Source organism: Capra hircus, chromosome 5, assembly GCF_001704415.2.
Source record: "Capra hircus breed San Clemente chromosome 5, ASM170441v1, whole genome shotgun sequence".
In the NCBI taxonomy this organism is placed as follows: Eukaryota; Metazoa; Chordata; class Mammalia; order Artiodactyla; family Bovidae; genus Capra; species Capra hircus.
In genome coordinates, this window is record NC_030812.1 from 66,124,809 (window position 1) to 66,135,801 (window position 10,993).

At 46.1% G+C, this 10,993-nt stretch overlaps 1 protein-coding gene across 1 annotated transcript in view; it reads left to right on the forward strand.

Moving 5' to 3' along the window:
* The window catches only part of STAB2 (stabilin 2), a 176,736-nt gene extending 166,864 nt beyond the window's left edge, over positions 1-9,872 (forward strand). Inside the window, exons 65-69 of the mRNA XM_013964034.2 lie at positions 221-361; positions 4,019-4,117; positions 4,939-5,067; positions 5,986-6,102; positions 9,338-9,872. Coding sequence (XP_013819488.2) covers positions 221-361; positions 4,019-4,117; positions 4,939-5,067; positions 5,986-6,102; positions 9,338-9,388 — 537 coding nt within the window. The 3' untranslated portion in view covers positions 9,389-9,872. The remainder of the gene's footprint in view (positions 1-220; positions 362-4,018; positions 4,118-4,938; positions 5,068-5,985; positions 6,103-9,337) is intronic.

The window sequence follows — 10,993 nt, forward strand, 5'->3', positions numbered from 1 at the left end:
GAGTCAATACCTCTGCTCACTGGTTACCCACTCGAGACCCACTCCTCCCAGGACATCACTGGGAAGCTTTGCTTAGACCATTAAAATGACTTTCAAAGTGGAGGCAGAAAAGCCAAGGCCTTCAGAAGTGATTTTTTTTTCTGTGTCATCCTTATCATGAAAATGAAAAAATACTGCTTGACTTTTAAAGACCATTCTTGTGTCTCTCCTCTCCTCTCAGACCCTGTCTGGGCGAGACATAGAGCACCACCTCTCCAACATCAGCATCTTTTTTTACAATGACCTTGTCAATGGTACCATCCTGCACACGAGGCTGGGAAGCCAGCTGCTCATCACCTCCAGCCAGGACCAGCGCCAACTGGTATGAAAAGTCTTCTGGGCTTATTCGGAGAAATGGAGATAATAAATGCAAAGTTTCTAGCATAGCGTAGGCGCTTAAGAGATGGCAATGCTTATAATGTGAAAGAAAACTCTAAAGCTGCAGTAAGATGGTACCAGCTGACGACCAGAACACACCATACTGACGGTCAGGCAGCCCCTACCCGTTGAGAACTAAGCCCCTGGTGACAACCAGCCCCTGAAGCTGATAATGAGGATCTGTAAATGAAACCATTCTAAAGCTGTCTGATTCTCTGCCTTTATTTCTGTCAGATTGTCAGCCAATCCCAGGTGTTAACATGTGAGCCCTGAAGTCAAGTGACCCTAGTATGTCTGCCACCCACTAGCTCTAGGACTTTAGGTAACTTGTCTGAACTTCTCTGGGTCCCAATTTCCTCATCTGAAAGACAGGGATGTTGGTGATGTGTTGATGATGGCAGTAGCAGTGATGATGCTTATGATGGTAACAGTGATATTATTTTGATAATGGTGGTGTTGATTATTTCGATGACGATGGTGGGGATGATGGTGGTGGTTGTGATATTAGAAGTGGTGATCGTGGTGGTGGTAACATGACCATGATGTTCAAATCATAGGCTTTTAAAGTATTCTTTCAACTGAAGTCTAGTTGATTTACATGTTGTACTAGTTTTAGGAGCACAGCAAGAAGATTCAGTTTTTTATAGATATATTCAGGTATATATGTATTTTCAGATTCTTTTCCTATGTAAGTTATTACAAAATATTGACCCTCAGACCAATTGGTGGCTCAGACAATAGCACAGAGAACTATATATTTCCTGTGAAGAAGGAACCTTGGAGAAGGGAATGGCTACCCACTCCAGTATTTTTGCCTGGTGAATTCCATGGACAGAGAAGCCTGGCAGGCTACAGTCTATAGGGTCGCAAAGAGTTGGACACGACTAACACTTTTTTCACATTATGTATGTTAATCCTTTACTCATAATTTATCCCTCCTCCCACCTTTACATTTTGTTAACCATTCAGATCAGTTCAGTCACTCAGTCGTGTCCAACTCTTTGCAACCCCATGAACCACAGCATTCCAGGCTTCTCTGTCCATCACCAACTGCCGGAGTCTACCCATATCCATGTCCATTGAGTCGGTGATGCCATCCAACCATCTCATCCTCTGTCGTCCCCTTCTCCTCCTGCCCTCAATCTTTCCCAACATCAGAGTCTTTTCAAATGAGTCAGCTCTACACATCAGGTGGCCAGAGTATTGGAGTTTCAGCTTCAACATCAGTCCTTCCAATGAACACCCAGGACTGATTTCCTTTAGGATGGACTGATTGGATCTCCTTGCAGTCCAAGGGACTCTCAAGAGTCTTCTCCAACACCACAGTTCAAAAGCATCAATTCTTCAGTGCTCAGCTTTCTTCACAGTCCAACTCTCACATCCATACATGACCACTGGAAAAACCATAGCCTTGACTAGACGGACCTTTGTTGACAAAGTAATGTCTCTGCTTTTTAATATGCTGTCTAATTTTAACCATAAATTTACAGAAATAGTCTATGAGCCTATTTCTGTTTTGGAGACAATTTCGTCTTTTTCTTTTAGATTCCATATATGATACATTCAGAATTTACCTTTCTGACTTATTCAGTAAGGTAATCTAGGTCCATCCATGTTGCTGCTGCTGCTAAGTCACTTCAGTCGTGTCCGACTCTGTGTAATCCCATAGACGGCAGCCCACCAGGCTCCGCCGTCCCTGGGGTTCTCCAGGCAAGAACGCTGGAGAGGGTTGCCATTTCCTTCTCCAATGTATTAAAGTGAAAAGTGAAAGCAAAGTTGCTCAGTCGTGTCACACTCTTCGCGACCCCATGGACTGCAGCCCACCAGGCTCCTCCATCCATGTTGCTGCAAATGGCATTATTTCATTCTTTCTATGGCTGAGTAATATTCCATTGTTTATGTGTACCACATCTTCTTTATTCATTCATCTGTTGATGCTCATTTAGGTTGCTTCCAAGTCTTCACTCCTGTAATAGTGCTACCATAAACATCAGGGTGCATGTATCATTTTGAATTATGGTTTTTCTCTGGCAATTTGCCCAAGAGTGGGATTGCAAGATCATGTGGTTGCTCTAATTTTAGTATTTTGAGGAAACTCCATACTGTTCTCCATAGTTGTTGCACCAATTTATATTCCCACCAGCACTGTAGGAGGGTTCCCTTTTTTGCACACCCTCTCCAGCATTAATAATTATTTGTAGACTTTTTGATGATGGCCATTCTCACTGGTGTGAAGTGATAATTAATTGTGGTTTTGTCAGATCATACGCTTTTATGGAGATTCAGTGATTCAGGGATTTTGATGTGTGATAATGGTATCTGACATGTTCAGTTCAGTTCAGTCGCTCAGTCATGTCTGACTCTTTGTGACCCCATGAATCGCAGCACACCAGGCCTCCCTGTCCATCACCAACTCCCAGAGTTCACTCAGACTCACATCCATCGAGTCCGTGATGCCATCCAGCCATCTCATCCTCGGTCGTCCCCTTCTCCTCCTGCCCCCAATCCCTCCCAGCATCAGAGTCTTTTCCAATGAGTCAACTCTTCGCATGAGGTGGCCAAAGTACTGCAGCTTCAGCTTTATGTAGCAAGGGCTAAATGAATATTTTTTATAAACACTGTATATTTTTAAATTTTATTTAGTTATTTTTGGCTGCACTGGGTCTTCATTGCTGCACATGGGCTTCTCATTGCAGTGGCTTCTCTTGTTGCAGAGCATGGGCTCTGGGGCACACAGGCTTCAGCAATCATGGTGTATGGGCCCAGTAGTTGTGGCCTAGGGCACGGGTTCAGTAATTTTGGCACATGGGTTCAGTTGCTCCAAGGCATGTGGGATCTTCCTGGGCCAGGGATCAAACCAGTGTCCCCTGCACTGGAAGGTGAATGGACTTCTAATCATTGGACCACCAGGAATGAATGAATATGCATTCATTCACCACCTAATGAATATTTTTAATACTTAGCTAATAAATGATCTTTATTATTGAAGATCAGTAGTTTAGACCAGTACTTCTCAAACTTTAACAGGCATGTAAATCACTTATGAGTTTGTTAAAATGCATATTGTAATTCAGCAGTTGGGTTGTGGGGCCCCAGGTTCTGCATTTCTAATCAACTCCTGGGTGTCTGCCCACACCACAAGCCAGTGGATCACACTTTGATTAGCAAGGAATTAGCTCACTTAACATCCCTTTCTTGTGTGGTGTGATGTTCACAGCAGTGGGTCTGCAGTTAAGGCATGGGGTTTGCCACCTACTACCCATGTGATCTTGGTGTGTGTGGTCACGAACTATGTGATCACACCATTTTTCTTCTGACAGACACCTCATCTGTTAAACAAGCAGGCTGGATAGAATGACCTCCTGGGTTCTCAGCATCCCAGAACAGTTTGTTGGCACAAGAACTACTAATGTGCTGTGTTCTGGGCTGTCCAGAGGGCGAGCACAAGCCCCATACTGCTTGTCGGTGAGGATGGGCCTGAAACCCAGGCTCTAGGACCTCAGGGAAACTGGACAACTTTCCTCCATGGAAGGGCTGCCCACATGGAAAGAAAGAATCAGATGGTCAGAGATCTCCGATAGCCCTCTTCTCACTTCCCTAGACCAGGTTTGTCGATGGAAGAGCCATTCTGCAGTGGGACATCTTTGCCTCCAATGGGATTATTCATGTCATTTCCAAGCCTTTAAAAGCTCCCTCAGGGGTGAGTATCCAGAGTTCCTGGTAAGAAGGAGCCTCGATGTCCATTCCCCAAGTAGCAAGCTACTCCTGGAAGCCCTGTCCACCCCATCCATGGCAGCTGGCATCAGGGATGCCCAGCCCCCATCCAGTGTGTTAGTGACATAACACCCGTCACCACCAATATTTGCTGAATGGAAAGGGCAGGGTGTGCCAATGGAGAAACCACTGGAAGGGGAGTGAAAATCCTGAGCCCCTCCACTTTGTAACCATGTGAACTCAGACAAGCCCCAGAAACATCATCAAGCCCCATTTTTTCTTATCTGCAAAATGGAGGTCAAAATTCCTTCTTCCCTGGATTCTTGGGAAGACAAAGAGTTAATGTAAAATAATAAAGACAGTTCCTGGCACATGCTTTATAAGAGTTGGTCAGCTGGCTGTGGTTAGTTGGCGGTGATGTTAGTTTTCTAACTTTGTTCTAAAGTTATGAAGCACCAAAACCAGGCTGGCTTCAAAGCCCACCTCTACCACTCATGGGCTGTGTGACACTGGACAAGTGCTTACCCTCTCTGTGTCTCCATTCTCCCATGTAAAAATGGAAACAGTAGAAACTGTTCTTATCTCTTTGTGTTATTATACATTTAAATGGATTATTTTATGTAAGGGGGCTTAGAACAGACCCTGCAAGTAGTAAGGGCTAGATACATATTGACAGCTTTATCATTATTTTTATCCCAGCCGGCACAAGATGCCTCAGGCAAGCCAGAATGGGGTGGGCTCCAGGAAGCACGCCTCTTTGGGGAGGTCACCAGTTCCGATACCAGCCGCTGCCCTTTCTTTGTCTAGACGTCAGGCCACACCGGCCTGGGAACAGGAGTGTTCTTCGCCATCATCCTGGTCATCGGAGCCATTGCTTTGGCAGCGTACTCCTACTTTCGACTAAACCGGAGAACGATTGGCTTCCAGCATTTTGAGGTGAGACAGAGAAAAACAGGACCATGGGGATGGGGGTTCACTCTGAATCCCAGCCCCGGCTCTGGGCTACTCCAGCAGACTGGCTGCTTCACAGAGCTCGCTGAGTGCTTGGCACATGTTTCCTGTCTCCTGGACGGGGCCTCTGCCCTGAAGAGATCAGCAGTGGCAGCTCCAGGGCCCTCTACCTAGCTGAGTCAGAGGATGGAGGAGGGTGAAGGGCAGCCAGTAGCCCTTCACGCCACAGGTGTGGCTTGGAGCCAGATTCACCAGGGACCAGGAGGCCACTCACCTTGGAGAAATCAGAAGACAAGCTTCAAAGCTGACTCTGAGGGTGGGGACACCGTGGGGGGCCTGCGCAGCCAGAGGCCTCAGGTCACAGCCAGTGAAACACACTGGCCCTATTTGAATGGCTGAGCCCACATCCAGGAGCTCACCATGGGAGACCCTGTGGACCAGATACGGCTGCAGCCGTAGGTCAATTCCTTCTGGCAGATAACCTGTACAAGCATTGTATACATCACATTTAGCAAAAGTGCCACGCTGCACGCTTCCTTTCATATTAAGTTCAAGGACAGGCAAAACCATTCCAGGTGATGGGAGTCAGAAAAGCAGTTACCATAGGCAGGACCAGATATTGGCAGGCAGCGGGTGTAAGGGCACCTCCTGGAGGATGGAGATGCCCTGTGTGCTGATTTGGGTGCTGGTCACACATGGGTGAACATATTTAAGAAGTCATTGAGCTGAACACTTAAGATTGGTGCATGATATTACATCTAAGTCAGATCTCAATAAAAGGACAACAGAAAAGTTCCCAGAGGTGGAGGTGGGGGCGGGGCTTACCTTAGCTTCCGACTTGGCTGCAACACCCCACCTTGGGGACTTTGTGGTGCTCAGCCCTGTGCTTGTCTGTCCGAGCAGTCTGAAGAGGACATTGACGTCGCAGCTCTTGGCAAGCAGCAGCCTGAGAACATCTCGAACCCCATGTACGAGAGCACAACTTCAGCAACCCCAGAACCTTCCTACGACCCCTTCACAGTGAGTTTGTCTTTTCATCTAAAACAGGTTCAGCTGGGAGGCGGCGGGGGGCGGCAGGCAAGGCAATGATGTCTTTCAGCAGACCTGTGGAGAGCACTGTGCCAAGAAATCTCACTTCTAGGACACGTCCAGGCTACAAGCCTAGAAGCAAGTTGGGTGAAGCCCTGTGGTGGTTCTGTGTTCTGAGCTCTCCTGGGCGGATTGTGGATTGCAGAGGCGCCCATCGGTTAGATCTAGAAAAGAACTAGGGGTTGCACAACCCCAACCTTGTGCCCAGGTACGAGGTGACAAGGAGAAGAAATCTGGGGCTGAATTCTGCCACTACCCCTGACGAGGCACAAAGGAAGCCCTAAGACTGCTTCAACATTTACATTGTAGTTCGGGATTCTTCTGCCTGTTGTCAGAGCTGCTTCTTACTTTAGGAGCTACGTCTCTTTGATGAGTTTTTTTTTTTATCTAGGGGCATGGGTTCTGCTCTGGTCTTCCAAGAAAGGGCCACTTGTTTCTAGAATTAGTGACCCTTGAGCTTGGATGGTGCCACCACTGACCTCAGCACCATGGCAGGGAACCCATTCACATCAAATGTGCGAGACACACTCTGCCTATGTTACCAGGTCTGGACTGAGAAGCTAAGAGTGAGATAAAAGAAAACATATTGGTCTTTGCCCTAGAACTCATTAACTCCTCTGATTTCCTAAGTGGTAAGAGTACTAGGGACATCCTTTGTTCTGAGATTCTGGGTTGGCTCCCGTGTGCTTTCTGGATGGGGGCTGGTCACCGGAAAGACCAAACCATGATTCGAAGGCTGGGATTTTTCAGTTCCACTCTTCACTCTCCAGAGGGAGAGAAAGGCTAGAAATGTAGCTGATAGTCGATGTGAAGAAGTCTCCATAAAAACTCCCCCTTTTTAAAAATGTGTATCTATTATAGATTTGTTCATAGTTACCATGAGGTTTTGTTAGAGCAGTGCATATATAAACAAGATTATCTTAAGTTGCTGGTCTTTTAATTTCAAATACATTTCCAACATCCTGCATTTGTGCTCTCCTCTTCTCATGACTGCTGGTTTTGATATCACTTCTGTGTGATATCCATCCTTTACTGGATGTTTGCCTTTACCAGTGAGCTTTTCTAGTCATGATTTTGTTTCTAGTTGTGGCCTTGTCCACTTAAGAGTAGTTCCTTTAGCATTTGTTACAAAGGTGGTCTGGTGGTGCTGAATTCTTGGCTTTTGCTTGTCTGCAAAGCTTTTGATTTCTCTGTTAAATCTGAATGAAAGCCTTACTTGTAATTTTGGTGTTTTCGTAAGAGGTGAGCTCACATCCTTCTATTCCATCATCATCCATAAATCCCAATGGTAGGGGGTTCAGAGAGCTTCCAGGGTGGTGAACATATCCACACTGGGAGGGTGATGCACCTGAAGTCCATGGGGCAGTGGTTATACTGAATTTTTATAAGTTGGCACTGAAACATTACAGTATTCTGTTGTACCATTTTAAGCTTACAGAATGCAACACTTGTTATTTTTCTAGTGAACCAAACGCAACTATCCCATGGTTCTCAGTGCCTGTGGTAGTAGATTTAATATATTTGCAATACTGAAAAATAATCAGATCATAAATCCTATTGCTTTTTAGTCAAACCCATGTAAAGGTTTCTAGTCCAAACTGCAAGGGCAAGTTCAGTTAAGCTGCATTTATTAACAGTTGATTTCTGTAAGCCTTGTGATATGGAAATTAATCTCATTTTAAAAGCAAGGGGGGAAATTACACATTCTGTTCAGGGCTCTCCATGGCCTCTCAGCTGTCTGGCCTCTTCTCGGGGCCCCATGAGCACTGTCCATGGAATACTCACCTGAGGCAGGTGAGAGTATCCTAAGAGACAGGACTCAGTTCAACCTTCCTAATCAGACCAGGTGGCAAAAATGTTCCAGTTACAGGAATCCTAAGCTGAGGGCACCAGCCCCAAATCTGCTTTATTCTTATGCCTTTTATGTTGGAGGAGCAGGTGTTGCCTCCTTGGAGCCTGGAGCCAATCCACACATTGTGAGCATCCATTATGTGAACGGACAGAGCTGTGGTCTGATCAGAGCCACAGACAGCAGGAGGTTCAGGAGGCCGCCTCTGGACTGTTGCTTCTGATCAGACCCAGTTCAGGATGAACTGTCAACCAGAAAGGATTTTTTTTTTTGTAATCAGAGTAACAGCCATGTTTTGTGGGGTGGTTTTATTTTCCTTAGAGTAGTATCTAACTTAATTCACACACCTCCCTGTCAGGTAAATATTATTAGGCCCCTTAATAGATGAGAAAAACACTGCAGAGGTGAAATGACTTGTTCAGGGCCACATACCTTCAAACAGCCGAGACTGTACCCATGTTCAGGCCACGAGCCACAGGACAGCAGCGTGAAGCCACCCTCACTCTCACTGGATGTGTTCACAAGAGACTGCAGGAAATACAGTGTTTTTAGGCTGAAAGGGAGGAAAACGTTCTCCTTGACCCTCTGATGGTTCGTGGCTGGGCCTGAAAAGTAAACTGGTAGACAGACTCACACAAGAGCATATATATTTTATTGAACATTTATGTGTACGTGGGAGCCTTCATCAGAAAATGAAGACCCAAAGAAGGGACTGGAACAGGAAGCCTTTGCACCTAGAGGTAGTAAATGGTGAAGAAGTCACTAGGAAGATAAGGGTTAGTGAACAAGGTTTGTTTGTACAGGTTTCTTGGCCCCCAGCTCCCCAGAAGTGATGCCTCTTCTTTCCTCTAAAGAAAATTTCATGAGAGAATTTCATTACCCATTTCAGGGGAAAAGGTAGGGGGCAGAGTTAGTCAGAGCGACCTTCCTGATTCTGTCATTTAAAAAAATTCCTGCAGTTTGACATTTAACAAGCCAAGTTACTGTATTGGGGGTAGCATGTCCTAAGGGCTTTCCCCAGGGCTTCAGTGGTAAAGAATTCACCTGCCAGTACAGGAGATACAGGTTCAATCCCTGGGTCGGGAAGATCCCCTGGAGAAGGAAATGGCAAGCCACTCCAGTATTCTTGCTTAGAAAATCGCATGGACAAAGTAGCCAGGTGGGCTAGTCCATGGGGTCACAAAAGAGTTGGACATGACTTAGCAACTAAACAACCAGTGTGTCCTAAACCCGCCAAGGCCACAGACCAGTAGCCAATATTATGCTCAACCTGGAAGGATGCACCTTCTGCCTGGTTCACAGACTTCTCTTTTCCAGGACCCTGGCGACCAGCAGCTGGACAGCAGTGACCCCCTGGGGGCGCTATGAGGGCTGGACCTGCCCCATCCAGACATCACTGCTGCCACCTGGGTCCCCAGAGCCACCTCAGAAAGGCCATCAACTGTGAATCCTCAGCCCCAGTTGACTGTGGGAAACGTAAGCTCCTTTAACATTTCAAATTCTGGAGCACTCAAACAGTACCTCATCTCTTCAGTTGATCCAGGGGATGTTCTGTTTCTATGGGTGAGAGCCCATGTTAAGCCCACCCACCACCCAGGGGACTGCTCCCTCCCTGACCCTCTGCTATCTTCCCCAACCTTCAGTAGCACCTTTTACCTTTTGCCCAGCACTCTAGTGACCTTATTTCCCTGCTAGACTGTAAGCTTCCGAAGGCAGAGACCTTCCTCATTCATCTTTGTACCCTGGCACCTAGCACAGTGTGTGGCATGTGAAATGTGCTCAATTATTGGTTACAGAACAGAAATAAAGTCAGTGGAACAAATCCAGTGTCTGGGGAAACAAATCGACCATTTGCCATCAGTTCAGTCCAGTCGCTCAGTCGTGTCCGACTCTTTGTGACCCCATGAATCGCAGCACACCAGGCCTCCCTGTCCATCACCAACTCCCGGAGTTCACTCAAACTCACGTCCATCGAGTCCGTGATGCCATCCAGCCATCTCATCCTCTGTCGTCCCCTTCTCCTCCTGCCTCCAATCCCTCCCAGCATCAGAGTCTTTTCCAATGAGTCAACTCTTCACATGAGGTGGCCAAAGTATTGGAGTTTCAGCTTTAGCATCATTCCTTCCAAAGAACACCCAGGACCGATCTCCTTTAGAATGGACTGGTTGGATCTCCTTGCAGTCCAAGGGACTCTCAAGAGTCTTCTCCAACACCACAGTTCAAAGGCATCAATTCTTTTTTCAGCTTTCTTCACAGTCCAACTCTCACATCCATACATAACTGCTGGAAAAACCATAGCCTTGACTAGACGGACCTTTGTTGGCAAAGTAATGTCTGCTTTTGAATATGCTATCTAGGTTGGTCATAACTTTCCTTCCAAGGAGTAAGCGTCTTTTAATTTCATGGCTGCAATCACCATCTGCCGCAATTTTGGAGCCCCAAAAAATAAAGTCTGACACTGTTTCCCCATCTATTTCCCATGAAGTGATGGGGTCAAACTCTGAAGGTAAAATCAACTCATCAGGGCTCATTAGGGCTGTTAGTTAGCCAACATCTGCATTAAGAGTGCTTCTTTCTTAATTCTGTTTGGTTTGCTTGTTTGTGTGAATAAGACATAATAACCACAAGGAGATACCACTTCACACCCACAAGGATGGCCGTCCTTAAAAGACAGACAATAACCAGTATCCGCAAGGGTGTGGAGAAACTGGATCCCTTCTACTCTGTTGGTGGGAATGTAAAATTGTGCCCCTACTGTGGAAAACAGTCCAGAGGTTCCTCGAAAAGTTAAACATAGAATTACCACGTGATCCAGAAATTCCACTCCTAGGTACAGACCCAAGAGAAATGAATACATGTCCATACAACAACTTATAGAGGTAGCATTATTAGTATTATTCATAATAGCCAAAACATGGAAACAAACCAAATGTCTACTGACTTACGAATGAATAACCAAACTGCATCTTGCCA